Below are 13557 nucleotides of genomic sequence, written 5' to 3'. Positions count from 1 at the left end.
TTAATAATGTTACGTTTATGCTGGCAATGATGGTACTTGCCCTTTGATTTCATTTCAACTAAAGAGTTCTTCATTGCTAAAATCTGTAGGAAATCTTCCATCTGCCATTCTTGCATACAACACCAAACTGGTGAAAAAAGAAAGAAAAGGATACGAGGAAAAAATCTTAGAGATATTTTGCAGAATTTGCAGGACTTGAAATTTGCCCCTCAAAAAAAAAAAGAAAAAAAGGTATATCCTTTTTTGCTGACATTGTATAGAGGTATATCCTCTTGCTCTTGACATAACTGACAGAGTTTTCTCCTTTCTTTTAGGCCTGAAAGAGGAGGATACAAGACCTATGTGATGGAGATCAAAGGAAAGCGCGTATACAGCAAATTAAAATATGAATCTGGTGTTCACTGGGTTCAACGTGTTCCTCATACGGAAACAATGAGTACGGATTCTACGCCAGTCAGTTGTCCAACAATGTCTGCAGGACCAAAGTATGAGTACGGATGTGTTGATGGAGTTAACATTCAAGAAACCAATAGAGGCTTCTGCTCCAAAATTTGTGGAATATTTAATGGACTGGATTGAAGTTTAGCTTGATGAGGAATCAATCTTCCCTCAAAAATTGGGGGCACCATTTCCATCCAATTTCATAGATGTTGTCAAGACCATCTTTAAGCTATGTAATATATGCAGTGCTAGCAAAAGAGAAGTAGCAATTTCGCTCTCTTATCATAAAGAAAAGCTTTATACATAAATAGGAATATTGACATCTTCCCATGATACCATACCAAAAACCAAAATAACTTAAACTTTGAAATATCAGCTGTTAACTGAATCTTCTATTGACAGCAAAGAAAGCTAGCAAAAGAGAAGTAGCAATTTCGCTCTCTTATCATAAAGAAAAGCTTTATACATAGATAGGAATATTGACATCTTCCCATGATACCATACCAAAAACCAAAATAACTTAAACTTTGAAATATCAGCTGTTGACTGAATCTTCTATTGACAGCAAAGAAAGCAACCCCATTAGTCTTCATCATACTGTGATTTTTCACTACTCAGCGTTCACCCTCCATCCGAGGTCCCAAGTTCCAATCTCCCATCCTAAACAAAGTTTATCAAACAAACGAATAGTCAACAACAATGTTCTTTCAAGAAATAATGCACCTCTGCTTGCGATATCGGCCTAGCCATTCCAAGAAAGCATGACAGTAAAACATGAAAATTAAAACGTTATAATATGAAGATGTTCTTACTTGAGTCAAAACACCAGATAGTTGAACATCATGTTCACTATTTTGGTGTGTTTCTGAACTGACCAAAATGCTTTCAAATTCCTACAAATGGTTTCAAAATAGATGTAATTCATCAAAATTATAACTTGGAAATTTCCATTCTTCTGCAGTAGGATGGTCAGATGCGCTTGACAACCACATCTTGTAACTAGTTGAGAATAAGATGCATTTGTACGACGCTTGTCCTTTTCTCGAAAACGTTCTTTTGCACAACAATAACGCACCCATGTCACAAAATTCTCATTGTTTTTTCTACTGTTTCTTATCCTCACATTGAATCCATGTTTGCCACCATAATTCTTATAGAACTTATATGCACTCTCAACATCTATAAACTCTTTTCCAAGTATGACCTCTTCAATTGCCTCTTCATTGTTTTCAATTTCATTCACTACATGGAAATCATCAGTAGGCTCACAATGAGAATCATCACACTGCTCTTTACCTTGTAAGTCCTCGGAATCACTTATTAGTTGATTGCCCAAGCTCGTACAATTCTGGGTATCCATTAACCTGCAACAGGGTATCAAATTAGTATCAAGTAACCAACTTTTGTCATTGAAAGAGTTTCAAGAAGCTAAACGAGAACACAAATCGAAATCTAATTACCCAGAATTGATGATCGAACTGTTTGGATTAGAACACCAAACCCAGAATTTATACCGCCTAATTGATGATCCAGTACCCATTGTCTCGCTTCGAATCCAATACCCATCGCTCCATCGCTTCGAATCCAATACCCATCGCTTCCAATCCCTATAATTCGATACCCATCGCTTCCAATCCCTATAATTCAGTAGTACAAGTCAGAAGGAAACCCGTATTAGAAGAGAGAGAGAGAGAGCCGGGGGCCAAATATGTGATTCCCATCTCCCGGTCCTCCGATAAAACGTGACGCCGCAATACTGTGAGCTCCGGTGACTCGGTCCCCGGCGACTCTTCTTGACCTTCTCCGGGAGAGGCACGATCCTCTGCTCCGCGAGCGGCGGAGGAGAAGGAGCACTGTAACTTTGCGGTGCTGACCCGGAGGAGAGCACCAGCCACTGCTCGGTCGTCGAACACCGTAAGGGCTGGGGTTGAGGAGGAGGGAAGAGGGTTGAGTAGGGAAAAGCTGGATGGTGCCCCGCCGGGGGTGGGGGGGGTGGGGTTAGATTTGGTTCTGAGACGGTAAATGAAGGAGAAAAGAGATGTTTCAGGGGTTTCAACCAGAATTATTTTTTTTTTTAATGGACAACTGTCTTTTTTTTTATTGGGTGTGGTCCGCGTGAGCTGACCAGCCCTGGTCAGCGAAGTTCTTTCCTTATAAAATCATGATCCACATATAGAGGGAACAGTGCCTATCATGTCAAGTTGTTGAGGCTCCTTCGTCTGTTAGACTAAACTAAAGCCACGTTGTTAAGATGTTTATGTAGTAATGAAGATAATTAAAATTACTACCAAATAATCAGGGTACTCCCTGTGGCCTACGTAGTTTGCCAAATGTTGAAAAACGATTTGTCAAGAGCAAATGATGAGCAGATGAGGTAGTTGAAGATCTACTTTTTCTAACATATTATTTGGCTACTTTTTCCAACATACTATTCGATTTTTGAAAAATTATGGTGTGCGTATTCAATTGAGTGAAATAACACATTGTTGCCAAATCATTCATCATCACTTCTCGTTTAACTTTTATTATTAGCATCTTTGTTTGTTTTTTTTGTTTTCTAGCAACCAATAATATTAGTACAGAGGGAATCTTGATATGGAAACAACACCAAATCTAACAGCTGTTTGTGTTCTAATCAAATGTCAATAATGGTTTGTCAACCAAGAACAAGAAGGGCCAGTTGCACAAAACATATATATGCCTTTCTTAAAGTTAAACCTTTGTAAATTTTTTACATAAATTAACATATCTTTCCACCCATAAAACGTCAGACATTTGAAGATAATCTCATAAAATGTGAATTTTCAAAGAACAAAATGAGGTATCTGCTTACTCTTATTCTTCTCTTTTTCATTCTTGATAATGATAGACTGCAATGGTTGGATATTTTGCATTGAGAGATATTCGTGATGAAGGAATCGATTCTGTTAGTTGTCAACATTACTTACTTGAGCAATGAGTGAATTCCTTTAGGAAAATAAATTTTTTTCATCTAGAAGGGAATCAATTTTGTGTGTCAAACACGAAAAATAGATAATAATACCGTTAAAGTGTTAAACAATGATCTTCACCTGCTACTAAGAAGACCAAAAAAACCTAGGGTTTGAAGATTTCGAGTTCAACAGCGGCGACGTCTTCTCCAATCAGATTCCGTCAAGCCTAGCGGTGCTTGACATCGAGCTCTTGTTCCCTTCAAGGATTGAGGTGTTGTTGAGGACGGGAGAGCGACACTACGACGGACTTCTCACGCCGGGCTCAGAGTCGACAGACGACATCGACGGATTTTGGAGCAAGGAGCAAGGAGCAAGGGCACAGTTTTGTTGGTAGCTGTCGTCCGTAGGTAAGTGTGGTACTGGATTTGGTGGCCAGCGATTGAAGATAGGAGGCTGACAATCTGGTCGGACTCATGTTTGTGAAGTGCGTCAGTGCAAACAGGTTGCCGGGCTCTCAGATTCTAAGCAGCAATCAATGCAGCGATGGACAGGTCGATTGCCGGGGGCCTTAACAATGGAGTAGACAGCCTGGCGACCAAGGGCTAGGGCTTCCGTCTTGTTTTCTCGAGTTTGGGCACCTGGGCTTGGACTATATGGGCATAATATCTTTTGGGCCCATTTGAATAGGTCTAATTCTATTCCGAATTGGGCCAGGTTGGTGAGTGCCTTGACACCCTCATTCATTACTTAGTGCCTTGGCCTGGTCCGGCCTGAGAGTTAGACCTACTGGGGTGATGGTGGGCCTTTAAGGTCTCTATAATGTCAGTCATAATTCAGATCATGGTTCTACGAAATTGGTAATTATCTCGAGTTTTACTGGAGAAAGCGGTTTATGGATGAGGATTGACTCTTATTTGTTTGTTGGAAAGTAGCTTTCTTTTCGTACCACAATTGCGTGTCTGGCGCATGAAGGGCTAGAATATGATTTTTTCTCAAAAGACACGGAGTTGTTCTTTGTTTATGAGTTCGCTTTACTAAACAGTCTCAAATTAACTTGTAATGAATTTACATAAATTTTTTTTGTCTTTAAGTGTATGTTAGACTCTTGACTTTTTGACTCATCATCTAATGCAATAAACCTTTATTTTAAAAAAAAAAAAAAGTGTGTCAAACATAATTCCGCATTTAGCAAGTCAAAATCCAAACCGTATATTTCATAATTTTTCCGCAACAAGATGGTTTGCGAAGAAACAAATATTGGGTATGTGTATCTTCGCCCGGAGACTCATTAAGTGGAGGTTTCTTTACAGAGAAGGTCCCTCATTAAGCTATGGTGGTGTCAACTCATACCAGATGAAGATAAGGGATTCCCATATCAATCTCTTTATCTTCATTCTTTTTCAAGCAGCAGCTTTTATTGGGGGTTCACTCTACCGAGGCCCCTGGAGGCTTGGCCTCCTTCAAATTATTGGACCACCTGGATTTGTTTGCATCCTCATTTCTCGAATATATTTCACCACAAATCTTGAAAAAATTAAAGAAAAAGAACATGGGTCTTTCGTGCTTTTATGAATTACCAAATATGAAGAAGACATTATTTTCCAAAAAGAATATATGAAGAACACATTCAAAGTTCCCAAAATGCTTACAGGACAGACATGAAGGACCACTACCCTTTTGCTTCTGATAATGATGGGAATCTCAGTCTGGTCCAGTGAAATTGCACAACGCATAGCACGACTTTTTCGAGGGGAATCAATCCGAGAATACAAGTGCGTTAAATTTTTGTCCAAAACAAAAACCAATTAATAACAACATTCCATGTCACTAAAATCACGATCATGAAATAACAAAGACCAAGTTACAATACAATTATGCCCTAAACTTTGTTTCTGGCCCAACTTCAAAAGAAAATCTGAGATTGCATACAAACATTTGGGAACCGCAGTACTATGACACCACTTGCACCATCTCAAGATCAAGATCGATATTTGCCAAATAAAAAAGATCAAGATAGATCATGGGTTAAAAACTTAAAATGGATGCATATCTAAACCTCTTCCGATCTGGACAAGTATAATCTATCTGGTACTACAAAGTTTGTCCCATTCATTCATCTTTCCATCCGAACAAGTACAAACATGAGTTTACATTTAATGTCTCCCTATAACATTCACAACTGACTAGATGCATTCTAATTATATGCTATGAAATTAACTCTAAGTCTTTATTTCATCTTTGATTCTACACATTAACACTTCCTTTGGTAACTTTCTATTGCTGTATTCCCTTAAAAAAAAAAAAAAAAACAAGTATAGAGTTTAGCTCAAATACAATTAGTAGAGACCACACAATTACAGTAATTGAATTACTAGACAAAACCAAAGGTCGATTCAGCTGTCTGTAGAATACTTTTCAAGATAGTATTACAGTCCACCAAAAAATAAATGAATAACCACACCAGGAACAGGAAGCTTCCAATGGATGCTGAGCATGGAAATCATTAAGTGAACTCTAACACACCTTACAACTCCTCCTACAGTAGCCAGGGAGGTCAGCAGATCCAACCATATACTCTCGGTTCTTGGTGCATTCCCCAAGGGCAGCCCATCTGTCACAACTCTCATTTAGATCTGTGCAGTTCCCACCGGTATCCAAGATCTTGTCAAATGAGTCAACATGAATCCACTTTGTCGCTGACCATTTCTCACCTTCAATCACTGGGCACCCCGCATGGAGACTGTTTTCGTCTGGAACTGCGTTTGGGTGGAGACTGAAGAAAAGAAGGGCATCTCCTCTCCGTGGTTTCACTAAAATATGTCCAACATGGAGAGAGAAAAACAACAATATAACATCACACTTAATCAACTCTGAAAAATAATCAATTTTCTACAAACAGTTCATATATTGTGATAAAAGCAATATTAATTTCTCTAGAGCTTTTACCTGCAATTCCTTTCTTTGCACAGTCAGAGAGACTTGCATCTGGTTCTGAAGCCTTACGGCGGTGAATTTCCTGCAGGAAGATTGGTTTACACAACAACCATTAACAAGATTAACCAAGGACATAAGAAAGCTGGCATACTATCACTGCCCAACCCCTCCTACAGATGAGCATGACAAATAATTCCTTATTGTTGTTCTTTTTAATTTTTTTGCCTGAAATCCTCAAGCATTCCATGCTTTCTATAACAGACACTGGGTTGAAACACTATATGCAATGCGAGGTTTTTGCTGATCCAAATGTGATATTGAACAAGGCAGTGCATTTTTGCTAATCCAAATGTGATATCGAACAATGCAGTGCAGACTCAGGTCGTTAACAGGAATAATCCAAGGGCAGCCAGCTGGAATTCCTGGAAGAATAGTCTACAGGTAATAAGATTCTGTACTCTTTGAAAAGGGAACTAAGGTTAGATTCTGAAACCCATACGACAATAAAATTATAGAAATTCTAATAACATTATTCTGTAAAATGGAGCTAAAGTTCGCTCAATGGAATGCAAGAGGTAAATACTCCAACTAACCTCTGCTAGAGGAAACACTGTTTCACCACCTTTGGCCACATCAGTAAGATACATAAGTACAGTTGCTATACGATGTCCACCCCGCGCAATATTGACCTTGTCAGCAAAGTAATCATAGTGTGGTTCATATTTCTGCCCAGGCTCATATCTCAATACTTGTATGTCTTCTCCATTCTCTGAGAATCATAAAGCAGATACATGAATGCTTGTTCCAGTAAATTAAGAAAATATTCATGAACAGACAACCTCCAAAACCTTATCCATGTTGCTACTAATATTCAAGTTTAGTCTTACTTTCTTTCCCCCCTTTGTTCACATCTGAAGCAGTACGGTCATAATGAGACTTATACCAAAACTTTTTTTTTTCTGTTTAAAATTAGTTTTCATTTCGATATCAGTTATCAGAACATCTGTAAGTGTACATCCAGATATATGGGTCATCATATATAGATGTGCTCAAACAGGAAAAGAAGTATACGACCATAAAACAATAACCAAATGAAAAGCAGATCAACATGTTCCTTCACATATTTGTGTCCCATACATCGCATATTGTGTATTTGATGCATCATATATACATATTCTTGTGAAGCATGTGTGCCCTCTTTCCCAAACCATGGCGGATAATAAAAGCCCACACCTTCAGTTCCTTCCGAGCTACCAATTGCCATTTTTATCAAAACTGAACAAGTTGGAGACTTAGCTTCATGCTTCAAACTCCCTGAACTCAATCAGCCAGCAGACTGGCGGTTATGAGTTACGGTACCCTCTTTGCAGGGCTTATGACACTCCCATGGGTGGATGCACAAAATCAGTAGAACCAATTCCCAAACACTTATAGGAAGGTCCCAATTTCATGCATCCATTAGAAACTGAACCTATGAATTCACCAACTATGAGCCGGTCGCTTCAACCATTCCGCCATGAATGATCAGAAGGGACAGTCATACATGATAAAATCTAACAAATTTTAATTCGCTATTAAACTTTGAAGATGAATGAATGCAATTCTGGAGGACTCAATGAAAGGGCACGAACTGATTCTAGATTACTGAATCAAAAGATAGATGACCGTGGATGACAGTGACATTACTTAAGAGTAACTAGCCGTTCAATGAGATACGAAAAAAAAAAAATGTAAACAGTATGCCTCTCTAATCTATTTACCTTTTGGGAGAAATGTCCATGTTGCAAGCTTGTCCTCTATTCCAGCAACAATATGATCCTACACAAAAGAATCCAAATTGCACAAATATATTGAGTTGCAACCAAATTCAAGAGCCCTATACAAAATCCACATTGTCTGATTCTTATGAATATTCTTTTTGCCGAAAAATTTCCCTAACAAAAACAATACAGTCAGATAAAGTACAGACAGCGGCGAATAGAAATGGTGAGAGAAAGAGAAAAAGAAGAAACCTTGGCCTTGGGGATGAACATGCCGGAGCTGGTGCGTACCTCGCTGAGCTTGCTCTGACCGGACAAGTTATCGGCGACGGCCGATCTCTTCAGCTCCGATTTCGCCTAATCCCACAAAAACATAATTCACCACAAGTCACAGAAATCAACGGATTGAGACGCGAGAAAAAAATTGCGAAACTACTCACAATGGAGATCAAGTGATCGCATTCCAAGTCGGTGAGCAAACCTTCGTACACGAAAGCTCTGAAATTGATGATTCAATGGCATCAAGGAAGATGGAAGTTTAGAATGGGTTTGGTTTATTTATTTATTTACAGAGAGAGATGGATTACCTGGGGTTCCATGAGATCTGCTTCACTTTGGAAGGGTTGACGGTGAAGGTGGCAAAGGTGGTGGTGGTGATTGAGAGAAGGAAGAAGAGGAAGCAGAGCTGAGGCGAAGAAACCCTAGTCTTTTTCTTCATCTCAGATTTGATGGAGAGGTTTTCAGAAAGAGAAGGAGAGTCAATTCAACTTCTTGTTGGAAATGGAATAATAGTCAGTATCCTAATCTCACTGCTGCTCCTCTTTAACTGCCCATGGCGCCATCTATTTTTATCTATCTATTTATTTATAAACACCTGCTGAATTATAAGGATATTGCATCTTACGGTTGAGAATAAATACATAATTAATTAGAGTTTAAATTTAACATATGTGACTAAGATCTACTCAGTCTCTTCAAATTATTATTATTATTTTTTTTTTTTGAAATAGGACGTCAAACCTTTCATATATTCGAATATAAAGTGATTACACAACATGATCTACCCCCGAGAGGGCCACGTCAATGTCAAGCTATGCAGACTACCCTAAAGCAACCAAATGAAATCACTATAGTAATAGGACCCAAAACCAGAACCTAGACAATATTAGGGCAAGAAAAGAAAAAGAAAAAGCCCAACTTAATTGACAGAACCCAGGACCACCCTGCGCAGTGGGGGATCCACCGGGATCCCAAATGCGAACCCAAAACTGATTGGGCCTAAGAACCTTAGCCAACAAGAGGCCAACTGGAAGCAATGCCCAAGCCCAAGCACCAGGCCCAGCAGAAATTGCTCTGAGCACCCAATCAAGCTGCACACCACCACCATCAGTAACGTCGCGCCAGGAGAAGAAAAAAGCCGCCGAACCCAAACTTCCAGCCTTATCTCTTAAGTAAGCATGATAGTTTAAATATATATATATATATATATATATATATCTTTTTATCGCTTGTCGGACTTACTATTTGATTATTAAATCTCGATGATTATTGATTCGCAAAGTTTTAGCCATGCATTAATTTTAGTTACCATATAAGTTGTCGAAGTGGTAACATCAGTCCTCAAAGTGATAAATATTATATAAAATAATACATGTATGAGAAAAATATAAACATACTATGTGTTAATTGAAAGAGGTTCCGTTAGCATAATTTACTTTTTATAAAGTAAATAGAAGAAGTAAAGAGCATGTGATATCGGAAGAGCAAATATAGAGTTCCCAATTGAAAAACTCAAAAGAAAAAGTTTTGTCAAGAAAATAATATTTTACATACAAGTATATTGGACTATAAACATTAAACCATCTCTGCTAGGATTTGAGAGAGAGCTGGCCATGGCTAGGCGTCTCTGTACCTGTCTCCATCTCTGATGGGAAAAAAATCCGGCCCTTCCTTTGGTGCCGTAGCTATTGAGGACGGTCCAGGCCCTCCTTCCCGTTTTTTCGCTTTTCTCCTTGAAGTCGAGATTGGGAGCTTTCTCTCCTTCTCAATTTTTTTCGCTTCTTCATTTGAGGTTGAATTCTGTTCGGCGGCCTATTGATCTGATGATTGCTTGTGGTTGGAGGATTTGGGATCCCGGGCTTTTCACCGTTTCAACTGAGTCGGGATTGTATCGGGTTCAGATGGAGTCCATCTTCCACGGATGGCGGCGAGGGCACTTGCAAATGGACCGGAATGTAGAGAAAATGCACGGCTACCGGAGTTGTGGGGAAGATGCAAGGTGGTCGGAGTCTTACTTCTCCGAGGGTTATGTGGCTTCCGGTGTTGATGTCGTCAACATCTCTTTATCTGGGTAGTCTATTGGTAAGGGCGTCAGGGTCCCTTGCTCGATATCACTGGATCCACAGTGCCGGATGGCCGGAGGTATGGTGGCAGGTTGGTGCGGCTGCGGCAAGATCACAGGCTCTGTTGAGTTGACTGCAAGGGCAAACCCCAATTGGATTTGGGCTTTCCTCTGTTTGCCAAAATTGGGCTTGGGCCCTATTGAGCTTACTAGGACTGCAACATGTGGGCTTTTTCTGTTTTGGATCCGGATTTGGGATCCCGGTGGATTTATTATAAAAACTTGGTATCCAAGGCGATCTTTGTCTCGATACCTAATTTTTTATTGGGATCAATGCTCGCGAGGAACTGCTGGGATTATTAATCTGAGGTTGTCAGCGAGTTTCCTGATGGATTCTGCGAAAAAAATTTATTGTCAGTTTCTTATTAGTTTACTCCCCCCTGAGCTTCACTCAATAGGTGGAGTGATATTGCGTTTAGTGGTGTCTCTTTCTGACGGCCTCACAGGGGCGGGTAACTGTGTAATATTGCTTTTTCCATATTGAATAAAAATGGATGATCTCCTTCTACTAAAATAATAATAATAATAATAATAATATTTTACATGTCAAATTTTAATCAATCAAAAAAGTACAATAATTTAAACAAAGATGATAAATACGAAACACATATATCTGTTATGCAATAATATAAAATATCTACGTTATATATGTAGCAATTCGTAAAGAATGAGAGAAAAACTCATAGATCATTAGCCTCGGTCATAGGCAACTGTGTTGCATCATCAGGCTTGCGGATCATCATAGGGTTTAAGGAGAAAAAGAAATGAGAGCAACAACGTGCTGATAACGTGTTATAAACTAGAGCATGAGAGAGAGAGAGAAAGAGAGAGAGAGAGAGAGAGAGAGAGAGAGAGAGAGAGAGAGAGAGAGAGAGAGAGAGAGAGAGAGAGAGAGAGAGAGAGAGAAACAGAATTTAGGAGAAAGTAGAAGTGTATGTTTCATTCTCATTAGACCTCTTTATATAGGAGTAGTGTTTACATCATAAGGACATAACTAATGAGTATTTACAGTGAACAACCACGTATATATAATATTTACAATAATTCTTTATTTGTTTAATAAACTGGCAATTGTTGGTGTTACTAAATTAGCAACTGCCGTATTCATAAAAAATTAGCATTTGCCTCTAGTTACACAAAAGCAACGTGATTTGTAAAATTAGGAGTGTAAATTCACGCCCCACAATTTGATTGTGGAACAATTTCAATTTAGTTACATTTTCTAAATCCTTCAAATGTCATTTTTCAAACAAAGCAACCCTTGAGTAAATCTTATCAAGTAATTTGATCAACTAATGTCATTAAGAAATATGATATCTAACTAGCAGTAAAGTTGCCAATGAGGATTGCAAAGAATGGTAAGGCACTTGCTTGAGTGGAACCCCCACTCAATCGAGCGTCAACATTCACAATTAGTCCCTCATTGGTAAGTTGCTGAATACTGAGGTCTTGCGGGACCAATGTGACGCTGATGAATGTGTTAGCTTCTAGAGAATTGGATCATCACTAGGCCTGCGAGCTTTTAAGGTAGGAAACCTTGAGCCAGGGGGTCTAATTGCTCTAGTGTGGTAAGCGGCGCTGAACTTAGATGTTAGTTGGGTTCCTGCGGGCCACGGGTGATTCATAATGTTCTGGGTTGGTGGGCTGTAGGGGTCATCATTTGGCCCTTAGGCCCTAAACCCGCCCTAAGCCCGCCCGACCCGTAGGGCCGAAGCTCGACCCAACCCTTGCATTAGGGTGGGCCGACTCGACCCTTTTTAAAATAGGGTAGGGTATGGGCCATGAGAATGAAACCCGGCCCGACCCTTTAGGCCCGCCCGAATAAGCCCTAATAATTTTCTATTTTTTCTATTTTTTAATTATGTTTCTCTTTTTTCTATAATATGCAATTTATCTCTTTCTTTGTAATTGATTTCTTAAGCTTTGTTTTCTTTAGTTTTTATTTTCTTTGTTACATAACAATTACTATTAGGAGATTTAGAGAGATAGTTAATTGAATATAACCACCTTATCTAATATTAATAAATGTTATAAGTTAATTCCTACACACACACACACACATTAAATATGATCAACTAAAAACAATGTCTTATATTACCTATTTAACCATTGAGCCACATTTTGAGGAAAAAAAAAAATGTGTTGTAGGGAATTAGAAATTGAGAGATAATCGCTGTGTATTCTCATTGATAATAGGGGCCTCTTTATATAGAGGATTACAATGCATAGAGTTAGAAGCATACAAGGAAAGATAATCTCTAGATTCTTCTAATTAAACTCTATTACCACTAGGTCAAGTAACCTAGAGTTTGGGCCAAACACAAATAGAGATATCCTTAAACACTCCCCCTTGTGTTGTCCAAACGTGGTGCTTCTCTCGTTGCCTCTTTAAAAACCTTGCCGAGTAACAAAAACCCAGTGGGACAAAAATAACCTCGGTTGAAGGGGAAAAGAGTACAACACACCCTTCACGATTCGAGACGAACATGTAGACATCTCCCCCTGATGTCTGTGCCTCCCCTTAATGACTACGATCATGGGAGTTCAGATAATTTCCGCAAGCCAATTCTTGCCACATGTTTCTCGATCGTGGATTTGGGCAATGACTTAGTAAACAAGTTTGCCTCACTGTCCTCAGATTGAACCTAGTTCACTTTGATCTCAAGGAGAGTCTGTTGTTGCTGATTATGCTTGGTGTTATCGCTTTTGATGTAGCCTTGCCTCATTTGTTCAAAACAAGCAGCATTATCCTAACTGCTCGTAGGCTCATCTGTGGTAGACTTCAAACCACAATTATTCGAACATGCGTAATTATGGATCCAATCCATATACATTCACGAACCACTTCGTGAAGAGCAATAATCTCTGCATGGTTCGAAGATATAGCGACAGTCTGTTCTGTAGACCTCCAAGATATCATGGTCTTTTCCCATGGTGAACATTTAACCAGTTTGGGAGCGACCTTTGTGTGGGTTAGAGAGGTACCTAGTATCAACAAAACCTTCCAAAACACTTGTATCGTTTTGGGATGAGGATAGAGAACGCAGGCCAGCGTTGGCGGCGTTCCTGGTGTGTGATGGGTCCGAAT

General features: G+C 39.2%; 2 protein-coding genes across 2 annotated transcripts; both read right to left on the bottom strand.

The window, feature by feature from the left end:
- Positions 1-899: 899 nt before the first annotated feature.
- Positions 900-2415, bottom strand: LOC112199417. Its single transcript, XM_040517745.1, has 3 exons — positions 1902-2415; positions 1254-1805; positions 900-1101 (listed from the first exon to the last, which is right to left on the bottom strand). Exons 1-2 carry the CDS (start codon positions 1979-1981, stop codon positions 1259-1261), a joined length of 627 nt encoding a protein of 208 aa, XP_040373679.1. The 5' UTR covers positions 1982-2415; the 3' UTR covers positions 900-1101; positions 1254-1258.
- Positions 2416-5625: 3210 nt separating this feature from the next.
- Positions 5626-8896, bottom strand: LOC112200839 (probable prolyl 4-hydroxylase 4). Its single transcript, XM_024341846.2, has 7 exons — positions 8656-8896; positions 8509-8566; positions 8321-8425; positions 8069-8126; positions 6902-7077; positions 6321-6390; positions 5626-6184 (listed from the first exon to the last, which is right to left on the bottom strand). The coding sequence occupies exons 1-7, from the start codon at positions 8784-8786 to the stop codon at positions 5889-5891; spliced, it is 894 nt and encodes a 297-aa protein (XP_024197614.1). The 5' UTR covers positions 8787-8896; the 3' UTR covers positions 5626-5888.
- Positions 8897-13557: the final 4661 nt, after the last annotated feature.

Source organism: Rosa chinensis, chromosome 4 (assembly GCF_002994745.2).
Source record: "Rosa chinensis cultivar Old Blush chromosome 4, RchiOBHm-V2, whole genome shotgun sequence".
Classification (NCBI taxonomy): domain Eukaryota; kingdom Viridiplantae; phylum Streptophyta; class Magnoliopsida; order Rosales; family Rosaceae; genus Rosa; species Rosa chinensis.
The sequence above is the reverse complement of the archived record's forward strand: the minus strand, read 5'-3'. Positions and strand labels throughout refer to the sequence as shown.

What these genes read in the sequence shown, in the direction of transcription:
- LOC112199417 (XM_040517745.1), bottom strand. Translation starts at nt 1,981, where the DNA reads ATGGGTACTGGATCATCAATTAGGCGGTATAAATTCTGGGTTTGGTGT. An exon ending in AGTTCGATCATCAATTCTGG is followed by an intron (nt 1,806 to 1,901) that starts GTAATTAGATTT and finishes ACCCTGTTGCAG; the next exon opens with GTTAATGGATACCCAGAATT.
- LOC112200839 (XM_024341846.2), bottom strand. Translation starts at nt 8,786, where the DNA reads ATGAAGAAAAAGACTAGGGTTTCTTCGCCTCAGCTCTGCTTCCTCTTC. An exon ending in TGTTCATCCCCAAGGCCAAG is followed by an intron (nt 8,127 to 8,320) that starts GTTTCTTCTTTT and finishes TCTTTTGTGTAG; the next exon opens with GATCATATTGTTGCTGGAAT. An exon ending in TGCAAAGAAAGGAATTGCAG is followed by an intron (nt 6,185 to 6,320) that starts GTAAAAGCTCTA and finishes GACATATTTTAG; the next exon opens with TGAAACCACGGAGAGGAGAT.